This window comes from Centroberyx affinis, unplaced genomic scaffold (assembly GCF_046629955.1).
Source record: "Centroberyx affinis isolate AG114_WGS23_722 - 3 ecotype Tasmania unplaced genomic scaffold, CSIRO-AGI_Caff_v1 ptg003478l_1, whole genome shotgun sequence".
NCBI lineage: Eukaryota > Metazoa > Chordata > Actinopteri > Beryciformes > Berycidae > Centroberyx > Centroberyx affinis.
This window is the reverse complement of record NW_027281437.1, coordinates 29,029-47,640: the sequence shown is the minus strand read 5'-3', so window position 1 is coordinate 47,640 and position 18,612 is coordinate 29,029. Positions and strand designations below refer to the sequence as shown.

At 40.3% G+C, this 18,612-nt stretch overlaps 1 protein-coding gene across 1 annotated transcript in view; it reads left to right on the top strand.

The window, feature by feature from the left end:
• Window positions 1-11,096: 11,096 nt before the first annotated feature.
• The window catches only part of LOC139661225 (follistatin-related protein 5-like), a gene marked incomplete at its 3' end in the record, with an annotated part of 32,074 nt that continues 24,558 nt past the window's right edge, over window positions 11,097-18,612 (top strand). The window contains exon 1 of the mRNA XM_071539634.1: window positions 11,097-11,228. Within this exon, the coding sequence (XP_071395735.1) occupies window positions 11,097-11,228 (132 nt within the window). The remainder of the gene's footprint in view (window positions 11,229-18,612) is intronic.

The following is an 18,612-nucleotide window of genomic DNA, read 5'->3' as shown; positions in this document are numbered from 1 at the left end:
AGTATAGCTCCTGAAAGTTTTGAGTTTACAAAACTGTGCTCTCATGAGAAGAGAGCAGAGGCAGAAGAAGTCCAGCTGGTAATTAGGAGGTTGATATAATCGCATTTAATCGCTTTTATAAATACATAAATTACATTGTATAGCTTTGTTAGACCAGCCATCCATGTCTGGGGAAGTTAAAAGGTCTATTTCCCTACTTTTGAGAGGAGCTGCTACTTTATCCCCTAGACTTCCAGCAATTGAGCTAAGCTAAACGTCCATGAGTTCGTCTAACTCTGGGAAAGTAGGAAAAATAGCCAGATTCCCCCAAAAATGAACTATCCCTTTAAAGGATAAGTTTGGTGATTTTGGACCCATATATAATTTGTCTCTTACATACCTGTAGTACTTGGACCCACAGAGAATACTGGCTTCAGACAAGCAGTCCAAACGAGGCATGAAGGCCCAAAATCGACAAACGTATCCTTTAAGTCCTTGGTTTACAAAATGACTTTTACAGACCAGATCCTCCATATTTTCTTTTAGAGATATTGAATAATGAACTTTTCACAATGGATGTGTAGTGTTATAAATTAACTCTTCATATATAGATATAAAACCTTGCAGTTAGCCTATACACCATAATACAGTATATTACCATGGCCAGAGGTCTGTTTTGAGCGTTATAATTAACAGCTTTGGTTTCTACAGCCTGGAATTGAATCCAAGAGCTTTGGATCATCACCGCAAGGCGTTAACCCAAAGAGTCGCACAGAGTGAGCCATGCTGAGAAACTGTTCTTTACGCTTCTTATAATGGCTTCAAACTCCAAAAACGAATAAAAATTATGATCTTTCAAAAGGTTTACAGCCCATAAATAGCTGAAGTTTAATTTATAGTTTATAGCCTATATACCTGCACAGTTTATAGCATATATACAGTTATGAGACCTGTGTTTTGAAACATGATGAGATCTGTGAAATGAAAAGAAATATTGTTCTCCATCTGCAAGTCTCTACCTTCCCTCCATAACTTAGGTCAAAGACCAGAACATCATCTTTACTACAAAATGATTTATACAGAGAATGCATGCTCTTTTTCCTCATACAGTTTCACCGATTCATACTTGCAGCTGTCCATTACAACCATGGTCTTTTACTGTTGGCCACTGCGAAGAAATGTGGTGTTGGGAAAGGGATTAAAGGGAATGTCAGCAGCATTTGTTGAGGGAGAGGAGATTGTTGCTCCTTCACTTTAAACACCCAGATTTTCTGAGCTGGTCTATGGATTTGAACCAAAACCCTTACATTCACAAGCCAACTTCTCCAACCTCTAGGCCAGTGATTCTCAACCTTTTTCATATCCAGGACCCCAAATTTAATCCACATTAGGGCCAGGGACCCCCATTTGATGAGATTTTGTCTCTCGAACCCAAATCAGAGAATATTTTTTATTGTTAGACATGATTTTGTCCAGAATTCCATGACTATCTTTAGACACTATGATCAAAACAGTCATTCTTCTACATTCAATTCTGTCAACTTCTTGTAAATTAAATAATGGTGAAGTTTAACAATTCATCAATTTGCTGGGGACCCCCTGGAACCCCCTCAAGGACCCCTGGTGATCCCCGGACCCCACGTTGAGAACCACTGCTCTAGGCTAGTAGACTGCTTTTATGAACCGACCTATTAATTTAGTATTGACTGACTCACTGACTGCAAGTCTTTCAGCCAAAAAAGCCCCAGAAAACTAAAAAGGTCTCTGTTAGAGCTTTTTACCCGTCAAGAACCCTCACAAAACTCTAACGAAAAGTGTTTTTTCCAATGCAAAAAACATTCTCAGAAGCCCATAAGTAAACGTCCTTTTGAAACCTTAAGTGTTTCATTTTCATGTACATCATAAACATGTGGACTAGAGCTTCACAGACGGGGAACTAGCGCTTCCTTGATGTGTCAAAATAATAACTTAGCAGGCCGAGGATGTAAGGAATGCTTGGTGGCGAGGCGATTCACATATACACACAGTATGTAGGGACATAACATTAATACTATATGAGAGACTCATTTGGGCATGTATGACATTCAAAGTCTTCCTTGTGTTACTTTGTTGTCAGGGACCGCTCCATCTGAGAGATTGGTGCAGTATTTTTCAGCGTTTGTAGGGGAAGAACAAGGACCAAACAGAAGCACTATCCCAGGGGGAGAGTGGCGCCTGAGGTTTTGGTCGCGCTTTGAACTTGAAGGAGTCCTTTATCAGTGTACAGTGCTGGTGGGGATGTGTGAGTGTGAAAAGTGCCATGATAACTCTGCCAAATAAGACATGCGGTGGTGGGGTGCTTGGGCTGAAAACAGACAGCAGATGCTCCAGCTTTCTCCAGATATCTCGGAGACAAACTGTGGTACTCCAACCAAATTGATCTTTACACAGAAATACCGCTGAGCGTGCTTAAAGAGATCTGCCCACAGGGGGTCAGAGATGTGTTAGCTGAAGCATATGGTGAAACAGGGGGTAGAGAGGAACAGAGGGGAGGTTATCTGCTGACTTCAAGTCCCCCTCCAGTGACCTCACTGACAATTTGAGAAATTAAAAAAAAAAAAGCCTCCAGCAAATCATTGGTTTACAGAGCAAACTGGGAGTACCAACAGAAGATATCTTGCCAGATAAAACAGGCACATGTGCCCCTCTAGTCTCAAACCCAATTTCCCTGCGATACAGGTGGGCTTAATTTTGACTGTCAGTGTGACTGGCAGAGATAATCAGTAATTCCTTGAGACCAACCATTTACAGAAGAGCTACAAAACCTCAATGAGGTCATGAAGCCACTGGAGAAGAGACTAAAATGGAGTTTGGCCCATTGCTCACCTTACCCAGTATCTGATGATAGGATTGGCATCAAAATCATCTCAGTGTCAACGGTAAATAGCTCTGTCCGGTGTGCATGCTAACACTTTAGCATACAATATGTTAAGTAGTTGTCAGCAATTAGCATTATCCAAAGTGTTAAGATAGAGCTTTTTGTTATCCAAAGTTGGTATTGTTTTTTATTCTATGGCCTGCAGAGATTCATAACTTCTGAAAACAGAGTCTCATTCTTCATCATTAGTGAAGTCCATTAGGAATCAACGGCACAAAAACTTTAGCTGTCAGTCTAACTTTGCTCACTTCCTGTGTAAACAAAACAAGTGACGCTTGAAGTCTCGCGGGAAGAGAGATCTTCTGCCAGTGAAAGTAGTTTTAAAGAGTGCATTCTGTTTTGTCTATTTCACCAATCCCCTAAACAAGACACGTCATTAAAATTAACTATACCCATACAGCCTTAGAGGTGCTGCAAGTTCTCATTTTATCACTTTTAGGATAATCCCCCAAAATCCCCAAAAATGACCTTTTGAGACATGTGGCATTACTACAAACTAATATTAAGTTTACAGTGAATGCAGGAGAAGCCTAATGTGGATGATGCAAACACTGGCGCCTACATCATTAGTTAGGCAGATGGCCCTCCACTTTTCATCCCTTTTAAAAGGGATGCAATTTAGTAAAACTCTAATATTTGATCTAAAAATATAATCTAATAAAAAGGAAAGTAAGATATCTGTACTGTCTGCATTTAGATAGCATAGTTGCATTTTGATTGCTAGACCCCCTTTCCAACCCAAGTGGTATATTCCAACCTGCACTAAAGATAGCCTACACTACATACAACACAGATGGGAGTGACAGCAGCATAGTCTGAACCATGAAACGCCAGCTTACATTACAAAATGTATGGGCAAAGAAAAGGAAAAGAAATGAACAGGTTCTCTGAAGACCTTAAAGAATAAGGCTGGTGTTTTTTAATGCATTGCTTACCGTCAACAAATCCTATGAAAATAACAAAATCAGCAATGATTTTGTTTTGCCAAGTCTCGTCCATGTAGCCGGTGCCCAATGAAGCCATGTCCCAGCAGCCATAGAACTCCATTGTATTAAAAAAACGATTAAAAACACGTCACAGAGCCATGCTGCTGCTCTGGCAGCATATTTCATCATCGCGATGCACCGGGCCGGCCGACTTTTTCCTCAAACAACTTAATAAGCCGGCTGTAAACACTTTGCGATCCCAGGAAAGTAGTTCCGTAGCACTGAAAATAGTCCCCGGCGTAATGAAGAATTTGTTCCCATTTGAATTTGATTTGGTAATAACTACAATAGCCTGACTTTTCGTGGTAACAGTTAGCAATTTTTAAAATTGAAACTATGTCTTTGTGAGCTGTATTTCAAGGTTTTTAGCTTACAATTGGAGCCAATGACTTTTGGGTTGACGGATAAAAACGGCATGTGGGAAGTCAGAAAGTAACGGGAGTAGAACAAACACATTGTTGATTTTGTTATTTTCATAGGATTTGTTGACGGTAAGCAATGCATTAAAAAACACAGCCTTATCCTTTAACTGTGTAAGCACCAGAGGTGAAAGGCAAAAAGTTGTGTGACATAACTACCTAACACTGTTGTTTTTTTGAGAGTTAAGATAAGTTGGCTAAAGTTCCATTTTGTGTTCTGTGTGCCTAAGGTCTCTCTCGCTCTTAAACTGTTTAACATTTGGCAAGCTATCTAGTGAAGCTAAAGTGAGATGTTTTCAACAGATTATTGAAGATGATCTGTTAGCAGTGTCAGCACAGCAGCAACAGGTAGGATGCCAAAGCGAAAGGATAATGTTAGAGAACAAAAAAAAGGAGAACTTTGATATTCAAAATGAATTAATATAATGTTTTCCTGTAACTGGCTTATTTGTCATTTTAGGCAATATAGCCTATGAAATCTGTTGTTACCAAACAAGGTGATTGACTTTTTTTCTGCTAACATTATAAAGAAAAAAAAAATGTAAAGGAGATGTTATCTTAGAATGGATCATCTTTTTAAATGAATTGGACTCTTTAATGTAGCATTGAGACCCCAACCCCCCCACATTTACTCAAAGTTAGGCGCCCATGGATGCATTGGAGTGTTGTTGGAAAAAAACAAGACTGTGCTTTGATACTGAAAGAAAAGCTGCACAATCAAGCCAAGAACTGGCAGTGGATTTGAAGGAAAGTAGTTAACACAAGAAGTATAATTTAAAACATCACTCTGGTTCTCGGAAACACTGAACAAGCTTGGTGTGCTAAAAAAGGACAATCTTAAAAAATGAACTGTACATGCTCAACAGTAGCAGTTTGTGGTTCTGGTCTCTATGGGCTCACACTCACGAATATTCATGAATACCCCAGGGCAGCAGTAGCCCTGTCAGCTTGTGTCTGAAAGGTTTGAACCCTCTGAAAAATGTGTGTGAGGAAAGTGAATGAGTAACACTCTCTCCTCACTCAACAACTCCCTTTACTTTACCCTTGAGCAAGGCACTTAAGCTTCAGCAACGCTGCTCCAACAGTTGAAGACTGTAGTCGTCCTGGGCTGCTCCCTTGTGCGGATGTGTGTACTGTACGAATCTAAAGCAGAATCGTGCTGAAAAAGATCATGCATGCTCAGCAAACCCTAGATACCTAACAATGAAAAAATAATTTAAAAAATGTCTTTTTGTTTGCACTCCCTACATTTTGTGCCTCGAAACAATACCTGTCAGAGTGCAGAAAAGTTGCTGTCACAGGAATATGATGAATGAAGCTTCAAATGTCATATCAACACTTGACAGGTTTCAAACACAGTTTTCAAAAACGACATTTAAAGAAACTATTCAGAATAGTGTTGGTCTAAAGGAATTTGTCTACTCTTGCAGAACTGGCCGGGATTGTTAAATTATCTGCAAGCAGGGGCACAGCCCTTCCTACAATTTCTTTAAATGTATCTGTCACCAGTTTGTTTATGTGGCAGCATATGGATCAAAAGATAAGCTAATGTGGCAGGAAAGGGACCCTGTGTATTTTTCGTTCCAAAATGAGATATCCAGCACTTGAAAAACATGACATCTACTCCTGCAAAATGATTGACAGCAAAACACGGACACAAATTGTGCTACGGGATCATAGGTAACTTGGTTGGCAAAATGGAAATACTTTCATTGACTGGATCATCTATATTTTAAAGATATTGAATGGAAAAGCTTCCAAAATAGATATGTAGTGATTTGGGATATAACTCTTAATTTATTTATGAGCTCCACCACATAGTTTAACACGATTGTCAGTCTATTACATTTTATTTTGAAACGTCGGGTGGTCTGGTTCACCATCTGTACGTCATATGTGAATAATTCAACCAGCTCAGTGGCCTTGCAGATTAAGTCTCCACCCTGAGATTGAGAGTGTCCCAGTGGTTTTCCTTAACATTATTTATTCGGGGTAAGTTGACTGAGCATTTGTACGGTTACACACATTTACCATGTTCACACCTGGGAGCTGCACAAAAAAACAGATTCCTCTACTGTTGGCAGCTGAGCAACTCCATGGGAACATTGGGGGTTTAATTAAAGGTGCACTAGGAAACATTTGGTGGCTCCAAATGGCAGCAAAAGGTAACTGTTTGAAAAAATTTGAACTTCAATACCCAGAAATCATGTGTATTTTACTCTTAATTTTCAATTTGTCACTTACTGTGGGCTAGGATTAGGGTTAGGGTTAGAGAAGTGTCCATACCCAACACCAGAATTTCACACAGCGGATCTACAGTGTCTCAATTAGTGGGGATGGGAAGCTCTTCTCTATTGCAGCCTCACTTTGTGATTTAAGCTTATAAAATGAATGTATTCTCTTACATAAAATCTCGCCTAGGATAGCTTTAATGCCTTGTTCAAGGACGCCTCTGTAGAAGTTATTGAGCGAGGGGAGAACATTTTTCATTCACTTTCTCCCGACTAGATTTTCCTAGCTGGTCCAGACATTTGAACCTGTGACCTTGCCGACACCTATTTTATGATAATGGCTCTCAACATCATAAAGTTATCTCTCTGATTAAGGCCTGATCTGGTGGGTCTAGACAGAAATAAGCAAAAACTAATTCAGGCAGGTAGAAACTGGGAGGAAAAGTTAGCTAGTAGTTCTAAACAGATGCTGGGGGGGAGTGCTGGTCGTCGCTTCTGTTGTTGCTAAAATATTCTGAACACCCTGCTGGAGTGAGGCGCTCTTTTGCTACAGGTTGGAATATTTGCAATTTATTCCACTTAATGCTCTGATTGCTGAAATCATAAGCTGTCAATGCTGTGGGGAAAATACAATAGCGCCTCCTATCTATTGAAAATACTGAGAGAAAAACCCACAACTCGACAGAGAGGACAGAGACTCATAATTCATAATCTCCTAAGGGCTCTGTTTAATTATATTTGAGACTAGCTGACTGTAATTAGGAAGCTGTAAATTGAATAAATCAGAGTTATTCTATGTTCACTTATTACACTTAGTCACAAAGGAGAAGAACAGGAATCAGGAAAACCTTGACTCAAAGGAATTGGGAAAAATCATGCATAAGGTCGGGAAAAAAGGATAAAAAGCTTTGACGGTGTATTACTATTTTCCAGACTCATGCTGTACATGACTTACCAAACATGTATGCCACCTGACATTCGGCTATGATGTGTAAAATAATCCTACTCCACTATCTGCTTCAGGCCAGTGATGTCCAATACGGTGCAGTCAGGTGATGCATACACATACTATCTGTTTGAACAACTCTCCTGTTGTTATCCTCACCCGGTGCTTTGAATGAATGGCGAAAAAAAACAAACTGCTGAATGAGATGGAAAGGGGGGTTCGGGGAGGGCGGCTGGGAGCCTGTCAAGGCATGATGCATTGTGTACATAGTGAGAAATAGGTAGTCTTCATTTGAAAGTCAATGCCAAAGCTTATGCATGCTCCTGGGGATTTAAAACCACGAGTCGAAGTTATGATGGTGCTCCCTCGGGGGGTCTGGAGAAGACTTTCAAACTATTTCTCTCTCTCATTCTCTCATTTTGCTTTCAAGGCAAACAAACAAGACTCAAGACCTACGTACGTGCACGCACACACACACACACACACACACACACACACACACACACACGTACACACACACATACGCAGACTTGCATACACTCAACATTCTCATTTTTAAGAGTTGAGATCCATTACTTAAATTAAGCCCCGTATGCAATACAATATGCACTTGAGGTCTTCCATTTTAAAGCTCTGCATTGTGTTTTTCCTGTTATCGAAAACGATTTCAGAATTGAATGAGCGTATGACATCATCTGCACCACTTCACTCTACAGGAGTGCTAATGTTCGTTATTTGAGTAGGCTATTATTCCCCAAAATGTCCTTGATAGAAGTACAGGTTAAGAATAGGCATCAAATGGGAAGGAAACTTTTAGGAAGCTATTTGCATGCTTTGCTTGCAAGCTAATACCAATTTAATTTTTAGTCTATTTTTTTTTTTTTATAAACAATGATATTCATAATGGCAGTTTTGCTCCCATTCTCATCGCTCTGTGTATTCTGTCATTGTGCCAAAGTCCCATTTACAGGTATAATGCAAAACATTAAAAAGGAACAGACTCAATGACAAAAAAAAAACAAAAAAATAAACGTGGACAATGCCTGAAAAGACTTTCCATCATTGCAGTGGGAGGGATGACTAAACCAGCAGACTGACCTTAACTCGCCTACAACCGCAAAAACTCAGAGAAACTCTTTTTGTCCACTTTGGTTAGGAACAGGAACAATTCAAATGTGCATTGTTCAATCCAGAGTTAAGACAACTTCACCATAGAAATAAACCTTTTCTAGCAATTAGTAAGTAAATAAGTATAACTTATCTGGAATTTGTTTTTTAACTCCCATTAGTCGGTAGAATATCAAAAAAGAGGAATCTAACAAGAATTATCCAAATTCAGCAAATAAGTCTTCCTAGATTGTTGCCAAATTATTTATGTGTCGTATTCATTGCAGTTGTGACTAATCACAAGCAATTAAATGTCAAATGTCTGAAGAACAGTGCTATATGACACAGTAAAAATCTGTACATATGTCTCTGTCTCTGACACAGCATCCTGCCAAAAGTTAGTCCATTAATAACCCATTTAACACTGGGACACCAAGAAGAAGTTGATTGATTGCGCTTGCAGATATGGTAATCTGCCTACTGTGGCTAAAAGAGTGTATTAGCAGAGAAGGGGAGTGGCAGCAGCTGCAGGCAGGGTTCCTACCTGTGTCTGGAAAGTTTGGAAACGTATGGAAAATTAAAATGATAACATTAAAGGGGCAATAAATACGATTAGTACTGCCTCTTAGCACAAAACGCCCATAATATATCTGCAGTGGGTTAATAGGATTGTTGATCAATACCAATGTCTTAATGATTATTTTGCTAGGTGCTGAGATTTCTGGCTTTCTGGCCCAAGACATTTCAGCTTCAGTGCCAAAAAAGCAAACGACAAAGCAGTGTTATTATTCCAGTTTCTGTTGGATTCTTCCAGCTCTAATTAGCTAGTTTTCTCTATCTCTATCTCTATATGTCTCTATTGTGAAAATATTACTTTAATGTTTGTGTCAATTACAGGCCACCATCACTCAAGGTGACTATTGATGTTGTTTCAATTCCTACTGGTCACTGAAATAGTTTGATACAGGTCATGAATTACCTACTGGCCATTTATATCTCAAAGTTTGAGAATTACACAGTCTGGAAAGTGGACGTTCAATCTGGATACACACATGACTAAAACATTGTAAGTAGCTGCAGACCCACTCATTTTCACATATCTTCAGCTTTAAAGTCGCCTAGTTGAAAGTCATATTCCCCAGCCCATATTCCCATCAGCATAAATCATATAAAAAACACTGACCGAAGTCTTCACATCCGTTCAAGAAAATAAGGTCGGGGGGGAAAAAAAAAAAAAGATGGAATTTCAAAGTAGAAAAATGTGGAAGTCTGAGCAGGTGCCTGGCTGCTCAGGAGGAAGGCAATAAAGTCACATAAAGTCACAACAATAAAGTTTCGGCGCTTCCTCTGTGTCCGGCACATCATAGTGACACGCCGCTCTGTGGGTGCGACCTCTGACCTCCAGTGAATAGCATGTGGGCCCACAGAGCTGCCACAGGCGCGCCGCTGTTGTCTGACTCGGTGTCACTCCAGAAGAAGAAGGAAGCGGGGTCACCGTCCTGCTGTCAGTCATCTCTCTCCAGTGGAGGATGATGAGCGGGCGCTGGTGGATTGAGACGGCTTGTAAAGTGCAGCTCAGTTGTTTCCCGCCGCTGCCGTCTCTCAGCTCCCTCGCCGTTCTGTTGTTCCAGCGGCAGACTGTGAAAATCAGTCAAGTCAAATCGAGGCAAATTTATTTATAAAGCGCTTTTAACAAACGGGTTCGTCACAATGTGCTTTGCAGGGAACAGATGGCATAAATGCAGATAAAGACGAGGGATAAAAATAAGAAGGAACAGGCGTATTACACATTGTAAGATAAGCTTGGGAATGCGTGTGTGTGTGTATGTGTGTGTGTGTGTGTGTGAGACTGTGTGTTAGGGGATATGGGAGCACCGGCCAGCACATATCCTCTTCCCTCTGTGTTTCCTGCCTCTTTACTTCCACGAACAGTGCCGTTTCTGGGACACAGACATTTTCGCAGGGCATGTTTTTTTTTTTTTTTTCCAAACACTATTTTGTTGAAATCATGTCATGCTAAGGTCAAGCTTGTTTTCACAGGGTGTAATGAATAATTGAAAGCACAGTTTTATTGGGAGTTAACAGTGAATGTTTGTGCTCCTTTAAATAAATATAGCCGGGCTGTAACTCGGCGGGGGTGTGAAGAAACTGTTTGCATTAAGATGTAATCTCTCCACTACATCACAGTTGCCTGACTTAGACACTCAGCCTAATTAATCCAAAGTCCTCAGTATAATTATCTTAATATATTGGCTCTTTGTCTTCTTTATCTTGATTTTCTCATGACGTCTATTTCCCCTTAATTGATTCAAAAGGAGATCTAATCTCCCCGCCAAGTGTGGGGCACGTATTGATAGCATTAGTTTAAACCAGCGACAGTTTTGCGGTTCCCATTGTCTGCACTAATTACAGCGGACTTGATGTATCGTCTTGGCCAACCGGTATTGAACCTCCGGAGTGGTCGAGAGGAGCGCTCACCATTCTTGTTTGGTTTTTGACAGGAAAAGACCAATGAGGACGGCCAGATGGTGGTCGGCGGCGATTCTACTGTTGGGGCTCGCTTTGCTCGGCGCCGACGGAAGGCCGAGCAAGGAGGGATTCGGCCCGCCGCTCTATCGACCGGTTGTGCGATTCCGACACAAGGTATTGATCGCCTTCTTATTCCATTTGCTGTCCGTAACAAGAGGACTGTGTGTTTTTTGCCAATTATGAAGCTAATTACAGTGGAGTTCCGGGCCGCATCAACCGACACTCCTGTTGTTGTTGTTGTTGTTGTTTTTCTGCCCACCAAAAAATACTTGATGATTCATTACCGCCTCTCCTGCGCCAAGGGACTGTCTTTTCAAAGACAACATCAAATTAATGCGAGAAACAGCTGGGCAAAGATGAAGGCGAGCTTTGAAGGAGGCGTGGATGTTCGCACGGCATTTTAGCTAAACGTTTAAAGTAAAAGATGTAATTGAATGCTTATTGACTCAACGATAGAGGGCAGGCCCCTCCAGCAGAATATGGGAGCTTTATTAATCTCTCTCGCAGTATCTCAAGGAACTAGTAACATACTTCTTTCCCGCTACTGTTTTTATTTTTTTATATATGGATCCAGAGAGCCACAGTTTAGCAGAGATAGATCAATTAGAGCCAGACTGGAAATGAAATAGACTATTTTGGCAGGAGGGGACTTGGGGAAAGGCACAGTGTTTTGTCAAGAGGCATTAGTTGGATTCTGGTCCTTCAGTACTCATTTCCCATAAGCCCCCTTTGCAATTCTGTGCACTGGTAAACACTTCTCTCTGTATCATCCAAGATAAAAATATACAATGACAAAAAAGAAGAAGGAAAGAAGCATAACTGTATGGTCGTATATTCCCCATTACTTCAAGGCAATCTGTCATCATTAAATAGAGACTTAATATTGTGCTGCACGATTGTTTAAATTGGCTTATTAGTCACGTCTGCATGTGAATCAAAGCCGAAGACAGTGGTACTAAAGGGCGTGGGGGGAATGAAAGAGAGGGAGAGAGAGGAAGGGAGAGAGAGGTAGAGAGAGAGAGAGAGACGGAGAGAACAGATGGTAGGAGCGTCATTGGACAGAGGCAGAGTTGAGCGTGGGGCCGGGAGCGATGCAAAGCTGGTGAATAGACACAAGGGTCAAACACATTCTGACTTTTTGAACAAGGCTAATTTAGAAAAATGCATTCTAAACACACCTGCTGTAGATACCAGCTATGCAGGAATTCAGGTGGTTCTTTCTAGCTGAAGTTCATTAATGGCTAGGGGATGAGAGGGGAAAGAACCATACATGGAATAATTATAGTATAATCAAAATGTAGGAGATCTAGAAGTCCCAATGAAACAGCATTTTGAGAGCATCTTGCTTCCTTAATGTGATGTATTTCCTGTTGAAGCAGGATTTTGGAAGGATCATTCAAAAGTGTAAACCAATGGGAGATCAGTTGGGCAGAGAAAGGCCGTTTTATTTGATGGGAGGGGCAGAGGGGCGGGACTGTTCAAAAATCGGTGATGGTTTTATTGTTTGGGATATTTGTGTTCGCATCCTGGTACACGATGAAGTCACCACTAAAGATTTTCCGTTCCATGAAGTACAAGTAATGAGATTTTGATATAAAAATTCAATAACGTACATTTTTTGTCATTTTTTTGCAGTATAAATTGTCAAATAGGTGTATGGTATGAGAGTTAGAATAAGATAAAAAGGCGAAAAAGTTTCTATTTCAGTGTGACTTCAAAGCTACTCTGGGCAACTTACTTTGGTGGCTGCAAATGGCAGCAAGGGGTAACTGTTTGAATAATTTGAACTTCAAATTTCGACAAAAAAGCTTCAATTCATCACTCCCTGTGTACATACCTGGTACCAGAATTGCATTTGTGCATATGGGGTGAATCCACAGGGTGTCAGTTAGAGGGGATAGGATGCTCTTCCATGTTTGCTGATAAGACAGGAGTAGCAATGTACTGTATACAACTTGGCATAATAATAATAGTAGATAGCTATTGAAACTAGTTTAAAAAATGGTGAAAGAAAGAGCTATTTAGAGACAGTTCTGTTTTGGCATCACATTCTCCTTTAACACAATCCCAGGAATCCCTGCTTCCACCTTACTCTCTATTGTACTATCTATACTACGTGTTTTTCATTGTACTGCAATGTCAGTACTTTGGATGCATACTTTCTTAAAGTAGTTTTAGACTGACCAACACATTTTGAAGGCATAGCACTTTATCTTCTTTAGTATCAAGAGAATATAGCTGCTCTTGTTAAAAGTAGTTCTATTCTTCTCTCTATATATTAAAACCCTGTTTCAGAACCAGAGTGACTAATTAAATTACTGTATATGTCCACATGTATTGGGAATTTGACCAGAAGCTACAAAAATGATGTATGTGCTTTTCCACGCCGATGAAATTAATGTGCCGGGTGCTGTGATTACATCGCAGAGGAATGTCATTACAGCATCTGCATACCATTACAATTCGTCTTGTGAGAGGAGAGAGGTAAACTCCGCTCATCTATTCGCCTGTCAAATAAGTCTGTGGAAATTTACGGCCTTTGGTGAAAAATGGCCCCATTGCAAGCCCTTTTCCGAAATATGTCACACGCCTTTTTTGTTGCTTAGAGAATTTTTTTTTTCTGCTGTTGGATGGATTGCAGAGAGGCTCGGGTCGTCCACTTGTCATTACAGTTGACTGAGTGACATAAAAGAACAGCTGAAGAGTTTTGTTCCAAAATGATATCCACCATTTGAAGAAAAGCAGCACTAACTTTTAGAAAATGGTTGATAGCACAAAATTAGAATAAATTATTGTAGTTTTTAAAGTATACTAGGTAACGTAAGTCCCTAGTTAACAGGATATTACAGACTGGATCCTGCCAACTTAGTTAATTTATTTTCTAGAATGGATAACATTTTGGTATTGAATTCCTCATGCCTCGTTCCATATTCATAATGGCTAAGAGATAAGCTGGGCTGCCGTTGAGTGCACCAGTACGAGCTGTGATACAGCAGTCGCTGTGTTAACGCTTTGCCTTTGCCTATGCTTTGAAGGACAGTGTTTGACAGGGGTAACAGGATCGGCTATGACCTTATAAGCTTTCCTCACAGAGACTTCAATCACCAGGAGGAACTCAGCCGTAAACAGCCGGTCACATGCTCTACCCATAATTCCCATGGTATTGTTTTAGAAATTCACTGTGAAATCCTCCGGATGAGGTCAGGTATAGGACACAGATCTTGTCTACCAGCATGCAGCCCCAACCATAATTGGTTTCACCGCGATTACCATTCAAAGTGGTGGTTGCTGTACACTGTTCAAGCTTTTGCAGTGTATTACTGTACATGGGCATCTTAATTCATACGATGTTAGTGAGTCAAGCTCTTTCAAGAGGAGTTTCATTGCGAGAGCGATGGAGAGACTCCATTTGTGATTTGTGAAATTTGTGGAAAACCGGTCGGGCTTTTGTTGTCACAGGGGACGAAAGCAATTTCTGAGAGTTTGTCGCTCTGACATCAAGCTGTTCTGGCAGGACAAACAAAATGGAGGCAAGGACAACTGTGTGCAGAGCCCCAGCCACCCAGCACTAGCTTGGCCACATGGCAAATCTAGATTAACAGGGGATAAGCAGAGACAGATAAAGAGAGAGAGGGGGAGAGAGAGAGAGAGAGGGAGGGGCAAATGGGATTGAGATAAAGAGAGGGCGAATGAGAGAATAGCAAGACGGAATAACAAAATGGGCAAGTAACTCGAGCTTGGTAAGGTTGATGTTAAAGCTACAATATGCAATTTTTTTGCCTTGAGTCAGCGTGTGTTAATCCCGCTCTCCTCCTGCTCAGTTGGTCAAGTTCCCGCCCCTAACACCTGTCACTCAAACTGATGAGCTGTCTAACTTGAAATGGCATATAGCCTAACCAGCATCTGTGAAGCCTCTGACGGTGAACACAGCCAATTTGTGATAAAAGCAATGATGTTCACCGTGTTTTTGAACAAGCTTTGTCTGCCACACATTTAGCTCTGATGTACTTTTGTTTCTTACTGCTTCCCGCCATTGTTATTGTTGATATGACTTCTCTGCATTGTGGCCACTAGTCTCACATTGATAGCCACAGTCCAACTCACTGCTGGCCACGCCCACAGCAAATGGTATATGGCCCAAAACATCACTGAAAAGCAAATTTCAAGTAAAAGGGGTTATTTAGGCATGTACACATAGGGCTAGAGACACAGACTGATAAGGTATAATATATCCTATTTATTTATTATTATTTTAATGTGAAAAAAGTAGCATTTTGCAGCTTTAAGTTGAAGTGCAGTTGTAATTTGTTGCTGTGGAGGAATGAGGGAAGGGAAAGTTACAGCAGGAGAAAGAGGGAAGGAGGGAGGGTGGTGGTGGAACAAGGGGGGTTCAGAGATAAAGCCAGCGAGAGAGTGAGAGAGATAGAAGAGAGAGAGCGAGAGAGAGGGAGATGTGGGCGGTCAGCCAGCTAGCTGTGACAGGGGCAGATGAACCGCGGGTTGTACAGCTGGGTGCTCCACTGTCCCCAGAGAGCCAGGGCAGCAGAGACAGGCCTGCCAACGGCCCTGGGGAAATCACTCTCCTCAAACAAATGAAGTGTGAACACTGTCTGCCGTATGCAAAGAAGCCTTGCTCATTTGATATCTTCGCTACCTGTACTGGGATTCTAAATGTCGCCTCCTCCAGAGGGGGGAAAAGAAATACGAAGAATGTCAGAAAGCCACAGGTGTTTTCTGTGATTTGTTCCTGCCGGGTCACCAGTCAACGTTTTGTAGAACATGCAGCGAGACGATCTGCATGAGCTGCTTTACCAGATCTTGCCTTGGTTTAGTTTATTTATTTGCAGTGATAAAACACAGAAGTAAAGTGATAAAAGACAGCGATAAACCAGTGAGCAGAAAAACAAATACAAATTTGTGCCGGCGAGATAAAACCCCCCAAGGGTGTTTATAATATAAACAACTCATCTCAAAAGAAACGAAAACAAACATTCAGAAATAGACTATTGACTATTTGTTTCTGATCATATTGCTGTAAAACAGTAGTCATGACAAATGGTATTTTTTTTTGCCAAATTGTACCCATTTGCACACTTTTGGATCTGACTGACAACGTTTTCCAGGGCAGTGGATTGGCAAACCGAAGCTCCCTCGCTAGTTCTCTGTCTGCATGGCTAACGTTCACACTGCCATGCCGTCATGATTCATCTGTAAGGATTAGAACCCAGCTAGCCAAAGATCATTTGTCAGCGCCAATATGGAATTAACATAGTGTAATCTCTGTTTATTTCTACATCAAAATAGATGGAGTAAGCTGACAGTATAGCTGGATGACTAACGGCTAGAAACCTGAGTGGACTTGCCGAGCTTTTATGTCTGGTCATTTCCAGACACAAAAGACATTTGATGTTATATGATAGTGATTGGATCTGAACTTGCACATGAATACAAAGGCGTTATTTCCAAAAATTTTGATAAATTGTTCTTCAGTGTTACCCAAAAGACAGACAGTGCCATCCTAAAAATGTTTTACTATTTTGTAGGCAACAGTTCTAAAAAATGTCTCATAACTGTTTTTCCATAATAAGTGTTACTTATCTGCAGCTGTTTTGTCAGAGTAGATGTTATTATAATTGACATGGTAGTATTTTCTTGTCAATTTTCTTGTTACACTGAAAGCAGCAGTACATTAGCATCAACAGCTGTGATAGAAGGAGCCTGGTTGCTAAAGGAAGTCTATGCTTTTCAACTTAACACTTGTTAATATAGCAATAATACCCGCGAGGGTATTCTTGACTCTGATTTGGGTCTCAATTTACCGTGATTATGGTCTCAAAAATACCTCCTGGGTACTACTGTTATGCTGTAGTAGCACCGGTTTTATACAGCAGTTACCAATGTGACTATCATTTTTCTCAAGGTAGTATGCATACATAGGAATAAAAATACAGGAGAAAAGGAGACAGATTCTAACTGGCATCATGGTTACCACAAGGGTTTGCATAGCAACCAATAAAGCAAGGTGAGCTGAAATAGATGGGAATTAAAGGCACAGTTGGAAACCTATCTCTAACCAATCAGATTGCTTGGCTGCAACTACCCTTTGTATAAACTAAATGTGTCACATGCTCCATCGATTGACGTGGAATCAGATGAGCAGATTTAAATAAGTGAAATTGATGCAGATTTTCCGTGCAAAGCCAAGCATTGGTGTAAGTGTGTGTCTGCTATTTTCAGTAGGCAGTCAGGGAGCGTCGCTCCTTATTGACTGTAGACCTGTTGCATAATGCATCTTCTCCATAACACCACCCTGCTTGAGCTGCGAGAAAACGAGTCTGAATTTTCTGTACAAGAACGAGAAGGATGAGCTACGGAGACTTCGCTGTGGAGGAATAAAATATTTATGGCTCTTTCTTTCTTATTCATGGTTTGCGGTGAACAGCTAGTCGGAATAGTACTCCTGATAACAGCATTTTCTACAATCATCATCACATAGCACCAGTATGCACTAAATTCAGATTTAGCTTGTTAAAGAATGCAACGGGTCATTGTTGTTTTTTGCTGTTCTTCTTTATGTCTCTCTAGATCCTTAAAGACATTAATTTTAATGAGTCTCCACTATGACTTTCTCTGTCAAATATAGTTTTGTTTAGTTCAATTAAGTTTAGTTGCACAGTGATGCAACAGAAGTGATAAAAAAAAACAGTCATAAAAACACATAAACAGGAGATGAAAATTACTAATTTGTTCAAATGAGAAAAAACACCCACAAAAACATACAATCCCAAGAAGGAAGGAAGGAAGGAAGCAAGGAAAGAAAGAAAGAAAGAAAGAAAGAAAGAAAGAAAGAAAGAAAGAACAAACAAACACAACCGGATTGGATGTCAGAACCTAAATGACAGATCACAACATGGTGGAAAACAGTAGAACAAAGAGATCCATCAAATGGCACAGGAAGTAAAAATACATATGAACACAGGAAATTAAACCATAAGGGAAGTGAGTATGGCACCCAGTGGGAGGTTTTATAGATATTGCTCAATACAATATTCAGCAAAGCATGAATAATGCCTTTGAAAATGTTAAGAGGGAAAAACATTTTTAATAGTATGCCTCTTATTGTGGAGAAGACATATTCAACTGAAAACAATTTGACTGGCTTTTCTCAGACAGAGCCACTGAATCAATGTATTGTCCATAGCACTGAACAAAAAAAAAAAAAAGATTTCCTATAATTACTGAATTTCCCTTTCCATTATAGGACCATATTCATCTGTATTGTAGCTTATTTTATTCTTTACAATTGTAATATGCTTTGGCAACACTCAATACTACCTGATTAAGGCCAATAAAGCTTTTTCTGAATCTGAATCTGAGAGAGAGAGAGAGAGTTTGCTTGTTTGTATGTTTTTTGTTTCTTGCGGGAATAGTCTAATTATTTTGATGACTAATTTAGCATTAGTGAGGCCAGATTTTCAGGTCTGTTCTGCTCTACTGA